At 50.4% G+C, this 17,277-nt stretch overlaps 2 protein-coding genes across 2 annotated transcripts; both read left to right on the plus strand.

Moving 5' to 3' along the window:
• Positions 1-1,897: 1,897 nt before the first annotated feature.
• Positions 1,898-3,559, plus strand: LTR84_005981 (uncharacterized protein; the record flags this gene model as incomplete). Its single annotated transcript, XM_064849545.1, has 1 exon — positions 1,898-3,559. One exon carries the CDS (start codon positions 1,898-1,900, stop codon positions 3,557-3,559), a length of 1,662 nt encoding a protein of 553 aa, XP_064703769.1.
• A 10,865-nt stretch (positions 3,560-14,424) lies between these two features.
• LTR84_005982 (uncharacterized protein) lies at positions 14,425-16,685 on the plus strand (the record flags this gene model as incomplete). The annotated part of the gene is made up of 2 exons (XM_064849546.1): positions 14,425-14,432; positions 14,510-16,685. 2 exons carry the CDS (start codon positions 14,425-14,427, stop codon positions 16,683-16,685), a joined length of 2,184 nt encoding a protein of 727 aa, XP_064703770.1.
• Positions 16,686-17,277: the final 592 nt, after the last annotated feature.

The raw sequence follows: 17,277 nt of genomic DNA on the forward strand, positions 1-17,277 counted from the left end.
AATCTTCCGGCTCCTAGACTGGCCTTCAATTGGAATGAGCCCCGGATGACTAGACTTTGAGCCCTGGATCCGACCTCTCATCGCCGTCTGGCGGGGCCAAGAGTTTGAATCTCCTAATCGGGACACAATAATAAATTCGAGTCGAGTCAGCTGGTCTGATGAGACTTTGGTTGGGACCATGGGGTAGTATCTTTTGCCTGGCTGACAATATCAAGCCTTTAATTAGTGCTCTTACCAAGGTTACTCTGTACACAGCAACACCATCTCACAACAGCAATTAACTGCGAGGGTTGAACCGGCAAAGAGCATGGGGGACGGGCTTCTCGATGTATCGAGTAGGCTTGCATTTCGAAATTGCATGTGACTTTTTAAAGGACCAAGTACTGAGTACAGTGCCACCAATATCGGATTGTCCCACATCTCGCGGAGGGTCCCCTCCCACCGCCTTGGATCTATCCCAGGTAGTTACTCGTAGCCAGGTACTTGGATGTTCAGATCTTGCCAGTAGAAATCAACAAGATCGATCAGCTGCCCATATCGAAAACAATAGTACGGATGCTACCAATCTGGGACAGGAGACGAGGAGTGGCCAATGATCCAACCCGAGAATGGGCCATTATTGAATACTACCATGGGGATTATCGATGCCTGGACACTTCAAATCTGGCATGCTCGGGTGCCTGGACCAAAAGTTGTGGGCGCGACCTGGAGGCTGTAATGCCGGGCGGGTTTCTCTGGTGGGGCGTAACAGAGTCAGTCGGCCGTCCAGGTCAAGTTGGTGCCCAAAGGAGCCCAAATCAAGGGCAAAGGACGGTTGCAGCGCCAGCAGTCAGTCGCGGTGTCATTTCAAGGGCAATTTCAGCTTACAGGCGGTATGGGTACTCGGTACAACGGTGGACTTGAACAGGCTAAATCTCGCAATGGAATGACCTCCTCCAAGTTGAACCTGGACGGCGGTTGACACCTCCGCACTAGTGGGTTCTTTCCCACCCCAATGGTCGCTGCGAACATCCGGAGCAAAGCAAGCAGGGCTAGAGCGTAGAATGACACTAGAGGCTAAAAGGGCCTTCCCTCGTGTCTCGAATCGTGCGTTGCTTGTTGGAAGGGTGGTCACTGTTACCGATCACTGGCACTGGCATTGGCACTGGCACTGGCTCTGGCTTGGGGCCCTTCACTCATCAGTCCCGTCGTCCGTCCTCGTCCTCAGCCTCTATCGTGCCCACTGCCCAGTGCCCACCGTGCCCACTGTGCCCCCCTCCTCCTCCACCAACACCAACCCCCGTCTCTTTCCCGATGCGTGATGCGTGCCATTCCCAATGCCCCTGCTCTGTTCTGTTCCCAACTCTCCCTCTCCCACTCTTTGGCTTGCGCCCTGTTTTGTGCCGACTTGTCACTTAGCGCGGTGACTTGCTTCCACCCCAAGCATCCAGCACAAGCAAATCCTTCTCCTCGTAAAGACCTTGACCCTGACCCTGACCCTGGTCGTCACCCTGGTCTTCACCCTGGTCCCGGCTCTGGCCTGCACCTGCTCTTTGTTATACCGACTCTCCCCATCGCATCTCATCCTTCCCTCTGTATCTTTTTACACACGCCGTACTCCATATACCCACCGTGATATACCCCGTTTTCCTCTGCTCGATTTCACCTCTCTCACAACCAAAGACACCTCGTTGTCGCTTCAGTGTCGATGCTCTAACAACCACTGCATCCCACACTCCATCCTGGCCAGCACAGCCCATTTCGTATCCAATCGGACCGAATCCCAGATTGCGTCACAATTCGATCCCATCACCAAATCCTCACTTTCCCACCACGGTCAGTTGGCTCACCCACCTCAACCAATTCTTAATCCCCTGCCTCGACCATCACGACTATATCCAGGTCACCAGTTTCCAAGATGCCGTCGCGCTTGAATGCGCCTGCGCCGGTGTTGTCGTTAGACGCAGCCAAAATGCACCAAATAGACCCGGCCAACGCCTGCAGTTTGATGGCCATGTGGTCCATCTTCTCAAAATGCTCAGAGACACTCAAGGATGGCCCTCGGTTAGAAAACATGAGTTGGCGGGTGTGGTCTCGCGAGTCGTTATGTGTGACACCATCAGACTCTCCCCCAGCTAGATCGAGTGGAGTACCTTCACTATCCAATTCTTACTCCTCAGACGACAGCTTGGATGAGCGAGCTGCATCTCCAGTGGACTCCAGTGCCAGATCACGGTCATTTGGTCACGAGGACTGTGCTAGCTCATTATCAAGATCACGACATATGACACCTCGCACCCTAGAGAAGATCGTGGTGGGCATACAGGAAAAGGCCTCATTAGGTCCCCTTTCTCCATCTCTCGAAGCCAGCCTCACAGCCCTTCCAACTTCCCATCATGCCTCACCCTCCCAACCAAAACCGGAACCTTCCATTCCTTTGGAAAATCTCCAAAACTCAACCGACTCTTGTTTTTCCACCACCACAGATGGCACCCTCGACACTGCCCGGCAAAGCGAGCACCGAAACTCAGATACCTCGGTCTCTTCTACGGACGGCCTGATCCGAAGTGGTTCGGTCGTTCATGGATTTTCGCCGGTTGCATCATCCTTTCGAAAGCCGAGCAATTCTGGAATTCAACTTGACGTATCTTCCAAGCTCATCCCAAGTAAAGGCAGGACTCTCAAGCCGGCAATGTTTACTCTTGGGGGCTCTTCCGAGGATGACGACTCCTCTTTTGAGCAGCGAGTCTTGTCAGTCAGACCTCCACCACAAAAGAGTTCATTGTCCCAAAGCTTGAGCAAGAACAACTTGAATGTCAATGGAAGCTCCAACACTGCTCTACAGCCCAAGCGGACGTCTTTCAGAGATGTAGTTGCTCAACGGAGGATCCAAGAAGATGCCGAGAATGATGAGGGGGCCATTGAAAGTAGCGATGAAGAGGATGACACGGATGATGTGGTTGAGTCTGCCATTGACGAGGAAGACGAGGATGATCCGGATTGGGAGGATTCCAACTCGGACGATGGCAAGCCAGTACATGAGAACCACATGTTTCGAAGAGTGGAAAGCCGGCCTGATTTGGTGTCACGAAGGTCGATGTTAACATTGGCGCTGAACAAGGGACAAGGAAGATTGAACCACGCCTTCTCACAACCCGCAATGCGGCAATCGAGACCCTCGTCTCCCCAAGGAAGTTCTTTGGCAGCTTCTCCCGAGGATGACGATGATGGTATGGTGATGCAAACAAGACCTCGAGCACCCATTGCCATTCCCCCACCCAAGGCGTCCGGAACATCGGTGGCACATTCTCCACGCACCACGCGTCGGAATATGCTATCTACAGAATTGACTGAATCTCTCCGCAAGAACCTACTTTGGGAGAGACAACAGAAGTCACAGGCTGCCAATGCCTTTCTGAAGCGAAGCCGGAATGCACAAAGCATGGCAAATCTCCAAGCACATACAGCACCCCCTCTAGGTCCTGCTCAACCCCCTCTCCCAGCAACCGAAACGTCGAAAAACAACTCGTGGAATCACTATTTCGACGACCGATGGGAGTACAATGCGAAAGGTTGGTGATGACACCCACCTTGGCCATATTTTCTTTTTACATTTTCTATACATTGCGTTCTTGTCTGCGTTCTGAGCGGGTATATGTGGTTTATGCATATTATGACCAATATCTACCATCTAGTATGAATGGATAAGGAGATCTGGATGGTGTGGCCTTTTGCCCCGTCCGATCTGGAGTCACCTTGGGCGAATCTGATTTTGATTTTCCTCCGATAGATGCGTGGCATCAGGAGAGTGCACAAAAGTGATATTGTTGCCTATGGAAGCATAGTGTCATACCCATTATGCAATGGGAAGAACTGTTCTACTGTCTTCCTGTCTATCTCTTGGCGTGGTATGGTCTTCATGCTGTGTCTCGAGATGTCTTCAGGTGATACGGAGCCGTGGGGGGATTTTTTAATTGTCTACCACATGACACGAATGTACAACAGTGACTCGGCAGAGCTTACTCTAGCTAGTGTGAAAAGATTCCAGGTGAATAGTTACTTGAGTCTTTAGCCGAAGTGGCAAAAAATGTACCAATACTACATTATCATTGTTATTGACTGAATTGTGTTTTTCGAATTGACTTTGCAGAATGACTGTTGAGCCTCAGTGCATGGGTTGACGTAAGTATTGTTCGGAAAACAACCTCTACGGATGGATGGCGGATAGCTTCCGTACACGTTTTGCAGCCAGTGTGTGAAGCGGACGTCTACCTCGAAAACGAAAACGGAGACTGATGACTCCAAAAGCGGGCGAATACCGGCTATCCGGTCTTTTAGAAAGCGGAGCACCGTTTGCAGACTCGGACCACTTCGATCCTCACATTGTTGGCCTTACAGAGTCAAGAGGAAATCAAGGAACCACGAACAAGAGCAATGAAAGTATATTGGCCCCCGGCACGAACAATCCTCGAAGGTTTTGATTGATGCTTTACCTGCCCACCTCACAGCTACAATAGATCTACTCACACAACCACATCGAGTCAGTCAGTAGTCCAAGATGTTCACATGATCTCGAAGAAAACTGGTCTGTGGTGAAATAAGAAGTGGCCGCCGCTTGCCGATCAGTTTGCCTGAACGTGGATCATCACGAGAATCGAATCAAGAGCAACCGATCAAGGCAAAAAGAGAGACCACTGGTACCTTTTCTCGAGAGCTCATGAACCACGATCATCACATTTGCAGTTGTTGGCGGCGAACTTCTTTGAGCACCAAACTAACTAGGTAGTACATAGTAAGTAGTAGCAAGATTATTTGATGTTGCACGTGTTTGGCAGCGGCGGTGCCGTCGTCGTCATCACCATTCACATTCATCAAAAGCAAAACAGTTACCTAAGCTAGGTCGCTGGGACCGTTGTCTTGTGACTCGAGATCCAGCAGGGTGGCCAAAGTTTCAAGCCAACCCCTGGGCACTCGATCTTTGCAAGTCAAACCCATACTTACCCAAGGCAACCCCGTTCCCGAGACAAATCCAGCAATTGCCGGCCCAAATAGTCTGAAAGTGTATTTCACGTCCAGGTGACCTTCACAACGTTGTTGGCACCCGCCCCGTCGTTAAAGAAACTTGAATCATGGCACCTTACCTCGCCCAAGTCGCCCCAGGCTCTGACTGTAACAATAATTATGATGATGTACGTGGACATGACAACGGCGGGAACAAAAGAGTCGCCGTTGTAACCCTTCCTAACCACAGAAAGTTCTGCTCGTTTGCTAGTTAGAGCCCGGCCAAATCCAATTCCTCCTCGAGGCTAGATGGAAACTGACACAGGTACCTTCCCTCACAGAGCCCTGTACGAGTAGTTAGGCTGTCATACTACTACTACTACTACTACTACTCCTCGCCAGTTGAGGTGAGGTGCTCGCCAAGGTAAGTGGTTGACTCGTAACCACCGGGGGGGAAAACGTTCATCTTCATCCACCGGAGCCCATGCCTTGCCATGCCAATCTTCCACCCAGCGTATACGGAGCAAAGTCCTCTTATCCCGTCCACGGAAACTCCAGGCTTTCTTCTTCTTCTTGCGGAGACACTGGTTGGAGGTTGGACTTGGCCTGGGCCCTGCTTACCTAGCCTCGCGGGGCTCGCGGAAACGTCTTTTGCTGTGTTTCCGCTTCCTCTCCCGTTTGATACATTTGATTGATGTCGACTTTGCACCCTGACCCGACTCCCTGAGTCCCTGCATGCTTACTCGTACTGGTGCCAAGTGGTTGGTTGGCTGTAAGAGCGAGAGGTAAGGAAAGTAAGTACGGGGTAGGGCCAACTAACCAGCTAACCACTAACCAGTTTGGCTGACGATAGACCTCGCACTACGGCTCGCCTAACACGCTGGCCCGCGTACGAGTATTCGCCGCCGCGGGTTTGCCGATCTAGGCTTGCTGACCACTACGAGGAAACACAGTCTCTCAGTAGTACAGAAAGATGCACGATTATAGAGATTATCCTGTGGCGATCCTTGACTCAGGATGAAGGACTGGACGGGGAGGATCCTGAATTGCGTGCTGACTTGCAGCGAACTTGACTTGGGAGTTGAGCGGTCTGCAATGCAAACGCATCTCTGACGACGCGGAAACTCCTTCGATGACTTGCAGTTCAATCCTATGGACGGACTGGCCCAATGCTGTCCTTTATTTTGGGGAGACACGCCATCCATCGACCTAGATCGAACATGCCACTTCAGTATCGACGCGGCGGTGGTATGCAGGGTTCCTCCTCGGGCGAGCGAATAATGGGCGGGCTGCAGATCGCCTCATTCCAAGACACTTACATAGCCACCGCTCAATCTCCTAGGCTGATATAGGCGGTTAAATTAACCTCGTTTCAATTCCAGCTCTCCAGATTTTCAGCAACCAACCATGTGGACTTCGGTTCATATTGAATAAGTGTACGCGTACTTGGACGTTTCAAGGGACTTGAACATCCGGGGGCCGCCCACAACACATCTTTCTGCCAATGGGGTCCAAATCAAACAGACTACTGATTCGAATTCATTGGATTACGGAGTAGATTCTGGAGTCTGGAGTCTGGAGTCACGAGAGGAACGGGTATTTCATCGCCCCAAATTACCCACCGTGGTGCTTGGTTTCAACGGGAGGTATGGATATGGATATGGATATATCCAGCCTTGGCCAAAATGCTCCACCGACGTTCTAGACTGGCAACGGGAATACGATGGCACAGAGTTGTTGGCATGGGAATCCGGGGATCGCGATTGCAATATCCATCGATTGCAGGTTCCTGGCAGTAGACCAGGACGACAGGAATACTTGATCCTGCTCTAGGTCCTGTTCAAGTGGAGCAACGCTCAGGAGAAAGAAGTCATGATCTTCTCTGCGGCACGTGAAGACCGTGATGGAATCAGTATGTGATCTGCCTTCCTGGGGCGTGGGCGGAAGAGTGCTCGAAGCACCACCCGCGCGTTGTCGGGCCGAGCTTCGTCTATTCACAGACATACTCGCAGTGTGCGCGACATTCGCTTTCAAGCAGAAACGGTTCGAATTGTGTTCAATCGTGTCTGCCTCCTGGCCCATCGAAAGCAAGCACACAGACACTCACTGCATCGTCGATCACGTCTTCCGAGATAGTACGGATGGGTCCAGCTTGAGCCAACTGTGTGACTCCAGACGGGATGATGATTTATACCGGACCTGGAGTCTTCTGATGCTTCAGAGAATTTTAGTTCGTTATTTTAGCGACAGCCGGAAACGAGTCGAAGAACGGGTCATTCGGGTCAGGTCGGGGCTAAGGAAGGGAAGACGCACGCCAGCAATGCTTCGCCCTTCATGCAGGCACGGAGTTCCTGTGACAAGTTACAAAGAAGCCAAACGTAACGGGTTGGGCACTGAAGCATTAGTTCACTGTCTGTTGTAACGATGCGATTGCATGTTTGTTCTGTGCGGCAAGCAAAATGCAGCTTTTTCGACAAAGCACTAATCAGCACTACCTACTGGTACCCTACCTTCGGAACCCGTCAGGTCAGGATCCTAGTGGGTGCATGGTAATCCCCAACACAGGGACAACCATGTAAAAACCATGTAGTTTCTGCTAAATCAAGCAATCTTTTTCTTCACCGACGAAAGTAGAAGGGGGTCTGCGGGGACTCGGTTCCGAGGTATCAAAATGAGGTCAGATGATTTTGCTCTCATGTGCACAGTCCTCCCTTTGGGGAGTCTTGGGTGTCGGTGGTGAAACAGAAGGGCTGAAGAGCTGGAGCTGGTGGAGGCGCACTATTTGTGGGTGGAGAATAATCCAGAAGAATGGAATTAGTGTGCCCTCGCCCTGCGTCTGAGGGACTGGACTGGGCGGCGCTCTCGAACACTGAAGAATAATGAACAGTACGCGGAGTATTATCGATACGAGGTCCAATTTCACAGTGTCCCGTGGCAACTGCTCCGTGCATGAAATCAGGAGCAGGAGTAATTGAAAACTGTAAATACACAATTCTAGACTGCTGTTCTCAACAAGCCTGTGCACGTTGAAGGAGCGATCACATGTGCAGCCGATTCTTCACTTGAGGAGGCCAGCCTTGCCGCTTTCGCCACTATCATTGGGACGGTTAGGGGAGAATACAAGTGTAGGGGCGACTCGTACTCGTAAATGAGGCTATGATCCCCGTGTTACTTCGTACTGACCCACGAGTGGATGGCCTCTTGAGTCCTAGGAGAGCCTACTAGAATACAGTTCATCAGTGGTTTGAACAATATCAATGAATGACAAGGTCCCACATGTAAATACGTTCAAGATGATCCAGCTCGCCAGGGTTCATTTCAAAGCCATCAACACAGTAAGTCTGGACGATGATTTGCATGTGCTGTCGCCCACCAAATCATGACAGGATTCGATACCTTTGCAGACCGCTGGTTTCAAGACACTACTCGGACCGATACATCCCTGTTAGATATCTTACGGACGAATTATTAGGGAGGAATCTACTCATTCCGGCTTAGTAGTAGTCCGGCATTACATATTTTCGGTTGCATCCCGCAATAGAGGTGCAGTATTCCGTGGTAATTTGTGTAACTCAGCCATGGCTTTTTGGTTAATAATACTCAGTCAACGCTCCTGACAGTCGCCCGGAACAAATGCACCGAGGCCCGGTCATTATGACGACTACATGCTGAGTACCGACAGTCCTCCGAGATGCTTCGGTCACCATGCCCGAGCTGCATTAAGTATTATTGGAGTACGTTGCTTGATGCTACATCTCAGGTCATCGTCCATGCTTGTCATATCTGCAATTTTATCTTGGAGGATTGAGAGAGAAGCGAGAGGTGCTCGCCTTGCTTGGAAAGAAAATTTGGGTGGCTGAGTAAAACGAATGTTTGGTTCGGGCGTTTATGTTTTATGCATTGCCGTGATTTTCCGATCGAGGGAAAGAGGTACCTCGGTAACAGGTAACCATTACACACAGAGCAAGTACTTCGCAAAGCGGTCTCCGACTCAGGCTAGTAGTGGCTGGCAAATGAACTCGGTAGCTACTCAAAGGCGCGCGCCATGGTTGCCTCATTCGTAGCTGTGCGTGAACAAGGAGAAGCCTTGCGACGATCATTATTGACTGCTTTCGGTGTGGAAGGGTCCGCGGTAACCACGACACTACTTGCTCGTAGTCCTCCGTATTGTATAGCCGAATCTGTACTGGGTAGACTGTAACCATTCCAGGTCCGAATGCAGGTCGTCACGGTAGAATAGCAACGGGGAAGCAACGGAAGTCGATTTAGTGGAATTCCAAGCGCAACCACGAAAGAACTCGAAAGAGTTTTTGTGGTGGGTCAAAATCGAGTCGATGAACCAGGGCATCCTCAACAGCCCCTCCCCGATCTGGACCCTGCTAGGTTGTTCTCTTCTCTGCTGTGAGTAACATTGGGTACCAAGCACACTTCATGTGTCAAAATGGAATGTCAGGACGATGCGATACAGTGTTTCATATTCTTTTCATTCTTGGTGGTTGATGCGATGAAGATCGACTGCTCGAGACGAGGCTGAAAAACCTTCCTCCCAAAACTAACTCTATATTGTGGGGAGTGTCTGCTTCTACGAACGGGCACCGGGTGCGGTGCACCTCGGAAACTGGCCGAAACAATGTCCAGACATTGAAATTGTCGACCTTGTAGAGTCTCTCGATTGAGTTTTCCTTTCATGTTCTGCTTGTGAATTGGCCACATACTGTCCTCGATGTCGGCAAAGTCTTCGGCGCAGAAAGAAAGGATGCATTGCATCCGTCCACCGCGAAAGCCGGTGAGGAATCGACACATGCAGCATGTTGACCCCACAAAAGGCAGCGTTCTCAATACTCTTGCCCTGGTGTTACCGGGTTGTCACGATCCAATTTGAAATCGCCTTTATCGTTCACCTGTCTTCCGCGTGAAAGATAATAGTGTTGGACTCCCTTGCAATTCAGCACAACTTCGATATAAGAAACCTGCAGCCCGGATTTCCGCAAGAGCCCGCAGTTTATCAAATTGGCGCAGGTGGGACTCTTCGATGGACCCCTGCGCAATCTGGGGTGCATGCATCGACAGGTGAGGTCACCCCCTTAACCTGTGCATTATAACCCTGCAATTCAAAAGTGCTACCTGCACAAGACCTACGCATGGATATTCATTTTCCCAATGCAATCGTTACAACCTGGCTACGAGTGCGCTATCCAAAAGTTCCATTATTCGAAACTCACTTGTTTGAACTCTAAACGCTCCACCGGAGGTCTGCATTAGTAGGAAGAGCCACAAGGGCCTAAAAGGCTTCAAACTGGCAATTAGAGGCAAACAGGCATCATGCCTGAGAATTGTAGCAGTATCAGGCGGTTGACATAGTCCAACCATAACAATACCTGGGGACCCGATACCGAAGCATCCTTCCACATTTGCACTTACGAAGTACTGATCACGTACATGGAGATATGGCGGGGTCCATTTGGCACCCCTACATAGGAAGATGCATGGTACTCAGGCTGCATTGACTATGGTCTACCTCTACATGGTCAGCTGCACCGGAGATCATTGATCTCTCGTAACAGTTGCTGAGAAGAGACATTGAATTGCACACTAACAACCTGGCCTCGAGGGGAGAATGTTTTGGCAGCCCAATGATCAAACATGCAATTTGTGCCTGCCCCATGTATTTCCATGTTGCATCATTAGGCAGTGTTCTTGAGAAGATCATTCATCCTAGCGATTGACTCGTCTAAACGTACAGCGATTACAATCGTGATTATCTCTCCTGAATGTGCAACCCGTCACAGCCATATCTGGGACGGAGCGAAGTCATCGGTTTCGGACAACTTGGCTGTGTGACCATACTCAGTAATTAGGGATCTGATTGCAGCTTTATCTGGTAACTCACGGCGTGTATCAATTTCGTTGTCCTTGTGATCCATGCATGAATAAGGATACGGCTGCACCAATTGAATCATCCATGATCACTCGTATATTTGCATATCATTCATCTATTGACCGAAACTGAGAGGCTGACCTTCGAGGACAATGCCCCATGATCTAACTTTCAGTAGGCTTTGATCCGCCGGCACTCTTTGTGGTGGTGGAGTCAACTAGCCAGGCATGCAATGGGCACGGGTGTGCGGACCAGTCCAAGTTTGGGGCACCTTCTGGGCTGTCACCCACGTGGATAGTGGGCGAGCACCGACTTCCATCACAATAAGTGGGACTAGTATTTTGTCCATTGCGCCTCAACTGGGGTCTTTGAGATTCAGTCCTCCCAACCATCAACTTAGTAAAGATGGCTGGCAAGTTGCGACTTTGGAGTTGAGCTTCTATGGACGAAACGAGATTGCTTGTAAAATGCTAAACGTCACTTCCTTTAAGGGGAGGGCAGGGCAGTGCCATTTAGCCGTAACTCTCGAGTCTTGACTAGTTCAAGACAGGAAGGTGTGAAAACCTATGAGCCTGAGATTGAAAGATGGCAGTCAAATTGCACAACCCGAGGTCGCATCAAATAGCGACTGTCAATACTAATTACTCGTAAGTGTTCATGGTATCTCATGTTGACACTGAAACTCTCCATAGGGAACAGTCCAATTTGAACGCCGGGGAAGCTATCAAGACCATATCAGGGCAAAAGCAGATCTGAGGCTTCCAGGTAGTTCATATCCCAGGACCGTTCGTTTGTTAGCTTTATTGATACTCATGCCTTCGAGGTGCGTATTGGCAGGGTACCTTGACCCCTACTCGTACGCTTGGTGAGGCAATCGAAAATGAGAGATTTCTAATAACGGTGAGCACGCCTTCCTTTGGAGGACAATGGACGCAACATATATCGCTTCCCACTGCGCGCCTGGTGATAATCACGCAGGCGCCTCCTTCAGCTAGCTGGGGAGTACCTCTAGCCGAACGACAACTGTAGTCACAAGCACCGGCGACCTGTGTAGAAACGGGATCTAATCATGCAAGATTGGTTGGTAACTCATAGTTGCCCTTCCAGATACAGAAAAATCATATGGCACATGAATGTGGTCTGATCTCAGTCTTGGACGTCCTATGCCCTTCATCTCCAGGGATGTCGGAGTCCATGGAATCTGATAGGTGGTTGAATCGGAATCGAAAGCAAATGTTAGTGTGATGTGGCTGTCGATGAAACCCTGATCGCTAGCATAATTCGCTCCGGTGGCTTCGGGTGGTTGAAGGATGTGCTCGGTAACTGGTGGACTAAATCCAGCCACATGTTCTTCCCAACACAAGCAAAAGCCAAGGACACGGATACGGAGTCTGATGAGATGTGTCTGAAGCGTGGGATTTTGGCATTGTTGCTCACCAACATCACTTGCGTCCAACTAGCACAAGCGAGAAAGGGGTATGTTACATGAGTCGAGCAAGGGCGAAGCAAGTTGAATACTTCCTGATGTGGAAGGTCCTCCACTGCTGAGGAAAAGCTCTGTATGCTTTGAATCTGAGTTACGGGGTTCGAGTAGATCCGGTCACTCACTAGAGTACATGGGTACCTAGATAGACTACTCCAGATTTGGTAGCGCGATAGGCATTGATAGCCTTGCGTGGGAGCATGTTCCCAATTGATAGCGATAGAGCGATAGTGCTAAGTAATGCCTCTTAGGCCGAAAGCCATACAATGGTGCGAGATAGGGAGGAGAAATGGCTATTCCAACAATGTTCGAATGTTGGAGGTGATATTGATTGCTTCTGTGAATCTGGACATGGTGTACTCCCACACCTACTGCTCGAAGTCGCCCCTCGGGGCCGAAAGGGCCCTCGACCGACTGATTCAAGAAGTTAATGGGCGTGGGAGGAATTGCTAAGGCTAAGGCTGCAACTCAGCCACTGATTTGACCACGTTCAGCACACCATTCTCGCGATTGCTGATCTTCATCGACTACCCCCATGCTTGTATTTGGTGCAATTAAGCATGGACTCCTTACTCGTACCTGGGCATCTAGGTATTGTTTAGAATGTGTAATGGCACATCTGAATCCATGGATCATTATTACCGTTACTGGTATTGTCATCGATGCTCTAATATATCAAGAGGAAGAGGCAGAAACCTTGAAGAGTTGCAACTCCCGATCACTTCCAAGCCGCATGACTGACGCCCCCGAAACAATAATATCAATATCACTATCCCTTCCAACTTGGGCTCCGGATCAAAGATGATGTCACAATGAGAGTTACGAGAAACAAAAGTTCCAGATCCCCATGATCGTGGCAACTCCCCCACCAACGAGAGCCTGAGTGACTCGAAAAGAGTCATATTGTTCTTAGGGGGTGTCAGTAGGCGCCTCGCCCCCCCGATGATCTCGCAACTGGGGGCTGGTTAGTTAAGAGATGGCTGCAATTTGATGCCCAAACACCACCCAGACAGTGGCAACTGGTTGGTTGAGTCGGGTTTGGGGTCATCAGTTCCAACTTGTTCTATTATTCATGTCGTCGATATGTCACTTGATCAACCATATCATTCTACATCATCACCAATTCGGCCCATTCCTCAATCTTCATCTTCCGCTTTCCTTTTCCATCACGTTTGTGGCACAAACTCCGCCGTGACTCCCCGCCCCCATCTTGTTAAAGCTCTGGCCGAATGACTTGGATACGGATACACACACAACCAACTCACCGAACTTTTGTTATTTCCATCTCCAGCTCACTTCTATTACAACCGAGCCGATCATCTACCGACCTAGACGCCAGGAGTTCCACAATAACCAATCCCATTCTCCGTCAAGCCTCCTTCATCTTGTAGTGGCTCGCCAACTCATCATTCCATGTCACACGACAACCATAGTAAGCCACATCCCATCTCTGATTGCTACCGAAATTCATCCATTCATTGCGCTGCATTTCATCTCCCTCGCCTTGCACTGCGCCTCTTGCTCAGCGCTGAAGACTTCCCTGTCTTGAACAAATCGAGACCACTTGCCAGCCTCCTTGCACATCTTAACGAGGAGGGCCGAAATCCCGTCGGCCCGCCCGCCATGCGTTTCGCAATGAATTCAGGCGCTTTGACACCGAATCCCCTGTCTGGCCCAAGTGATGCATTCGTTTCGCAGTCCACAGTCGCTGTATCCTCACCGGATATGCGTTGTCGCTCAGCTGACCACAGAATGAATCACATTGTTGACGGGTTATCCCACGTTTTCTAGGCATCGACCAGGTCAGCGCCAACCAGATCAATCAATCCGATCAGGTTTCCATCACTTCCATCACTTCGAGATCGAGAGTATGCCGCTTCTTCAATACAACTAAAGGTAATTAACATTTCGTCTTTTGCAAGGCTTTTTTTTCATTGGTTCATGCAAAGGATTAAATCCCAATCCCGCCTAAAACATGTTCCATTTACCATGATTCACGAGTCAGCCTGGCGCTCATGATTCATGATATTGGCCCCATCGTATCTGCAACTAAACTAATCATGCTGTCCATATGTTCCACGTGATGGCTAAGTATGACTGCTAGGTTGTCGGGCGGGTAATCAGTGCCCCTATCAACACATACAGTTAAGTACGAGTACCTCCAGCAGGCAGAAACATGGCCGGCGGCAATCCATAGGAGCATCGGAAAGATCGACAATTGGCGGTACCATTGGCAAGTTGGAACTTCCTTCCGGGCAAGTTGCAACTCAGAAACCGGAGTCGCAACTTCAACGAACCAATCCCCGTCAGTTTCAGATCGGTCAACTGATCAAAAGATTCTCGCCAATTCAAAAGGAACTCAATGACGCTACAGTCTTGTCGTTTACGTTGAAACCATCGGATCCCGATTTCCCGTTTGATCTGGCCGGTCTGAATTGCCATCTCACCATTCCAGCATCATATCCTGATCATGGCACACCTACCCTCCGTGTCACTAACGCCGAAATGGCGCGGGGCTTTCAGATCAATGTCGAAAAGGGATTCGATTCTTTGGCAGCCGAAGAGCCGAGGAAGTCTCTGTTGGCGTTAATGAACGGCTTGGACAGAAGCCTCGAACAATTCCTCACAGCTGAGAAGGCCCAAACCATCAAACTTGTCTCCAATGCCGACCGGCGGCACCTGTCAGATGCTATCCCACAAGTCATCCCACCAGTTTTACATGTGCCTTTCCCGAAACCTCAAAAGGTGTTTGTTCCTGCTCCGACATGGTCCACGGAGCAGCTCTCCGATGCCCAGGCGAAGCGTCAAGTAGACGTACGCCAGCTTGATGCCCGGATGGGGCGCCTATCGGGATTCTCCAAGAGCTCTGATGGGACGAGGTTCACTATCCCAGTTCAGATCCCGCATGTTGCGAGGCTGCCAGTAGCCTTACAGCCCCTGAAAGAGATTACTTTGATAGTACCCAAACTGTACAATTTACAGCCATGTACTGTTCATCTCAATGGTGTTTATGGGGACGAGGTAGAAGGCGTGCAATTGTCGTTCGAGAAGCATGTTCGTGAACAATTAGGCATGACTCTCATGGCACATGTCAACTATCTCATTCAAAACATCCACATGATGGCTACTGAGGGATTGAACACGACTGCTCCCCAACCTGTCGTTCCTGAACCAGCCCAGCCTCCTTTTGCAGAAGAGTCACCCGCAGTGGAGGAAATTTCAGAGCAGACAGGGAGAATCTTGGACCCAGACCACCCACATGTACTGGTCATTCCCCGACCCCCAGAGTGGGATCATCATGGATCTGAATCCGAGTACGACTCTGATTCGTACGATTCTGAGGATTACACAGACTCCGAGGGTGACTACGATGAGGAGAACGATGGTGTCGAAGGTGGTGCAACGTTGCCCATCGACACTGCTGGAGTATCTTCAACGCCAGCAGAAAAAGGTATCCTGCTTTCTTTTCCTAATCTCGAACTCCACGGCATTGAGCTACTGACTATCTCATCCCTCTCACTTTCTGTCAAATGCCTCCGGTGCAAGACTTCCCTTGATGTCCCCAACATCAAACCTAGTCTAAGCCCTTCAAACCGGGACACCATTACAGCTTCCACCACAACAAGCACACGTACTGAATCATGTCCCAAATGCGCAAGCTCATTCGAAATGACTTTTACGCCTCAACTCCTTCATCAGAGCTCCATCCGTGCAGGCACAGTGGAAGTCATCGGTTGCACAATCGCAGACATGCTCCCCTCGACCTTTCAGCCTACCTGCTCCACCTGCTCGACACCATTTCCCAGCCCTCCCGGCGTGGTTTCTGTACGAGGCGACACACCCATCCAAGTGTGCCGATCATGCCATTCCAAGATGACATTCACCATCCCCGAGGTCAAATTCCTCCGTCTATCGGCTGCAACTCGCGACCTCCCCCTCCGCAAACCCAGACGCGAGAACCTCGGTGTCACAACCGGCACTCCACTTCCCCTCAACGGCACTTGCAGCCACTACTCGCACTCCTACCGGTGGTTCCGCTTCTCATGCTGCGGCAGGGTGTACCCATGCGACCGCTGCCACGATGCCGCAGAAGCACACGTCAACGACCGTGCCGAACGCATGCTTTGCGGATGGTGCAGTCGCGAGCAACGCTTCCGACCCGAGGACTGCAGCCACTGTGGGCGTAGTGTCATTCGTCGGCGGAGAGGTGGCGGTGCCGGTCGCTTCTGGGAGGGCGGCAAAGGTACGCGGGAACGGGGCCTGATGAGTCGCAAGGATAAGCGCAAGTACAGGAACAAGCGCGCTGACGGTCAGAGTGCCGGAGGGGCCACGAAGAAGAATTGATAATGGAGAGAATCTTGATATCTACTGATTTGATGAGTACGACGATGATTCAAAGACGGTGCTATGCGACCAGAGGAAAAGCAGGTGATGATCGACAGCAGAGCTCAACCCACTAAATGGGGGTACATAGCTGGCACTGTGATTCTGGTGATTGCTGTGCCCGGTAGTGATTGAGCTGATCTTCGCTGTTCCAAACGCAGTGACAACAAAAGGTTTCTGACCACTAATCCCCACTGTCATACGTTTGTTAGCCGCCAAGTGACCAGGCGCAGTCCAGAATTCAATTCAAAAGCATCAGATAGATCTGCATTCTCTTCGTCTCGATCCTGTGCTGCTTCCAAAGCTCGAACCCCCGAGCCCGTCTCGAGAAACTACCATTACCCCGAAAACAAGGACTGTTCACACCATATTACAATAATTGCGCCTTCGATACTCGCTGCGCAACTCTGAGCAACAACATGTATCGTTCGCCACGGACTCGCATATGTCGTAGCTTCCCCGTGAGCAATCTGTCCCTGGCCAAGTCCAGTGCAGTGCAGTCCAACAACATACTTACAAACTACGCCCGTCGCATCATGTCCCCCCTTTTCCC

The sequence above is a fragment of the Exophiala bonariae genome, assembly GCF_035927105.1.
Source record: "Exophiala bonariae strain CCFEE 5792 chromosome Unknown scaffold_22, whole genome shotgun sequence".
NCBI classification, from domain to species: Eukaryota; Fungi; Ascomycota; class Eurotiomycetes; order Chaetothyriales; family Herpotrichiellaceae; genus Exophiala; species Exophiala bonariae.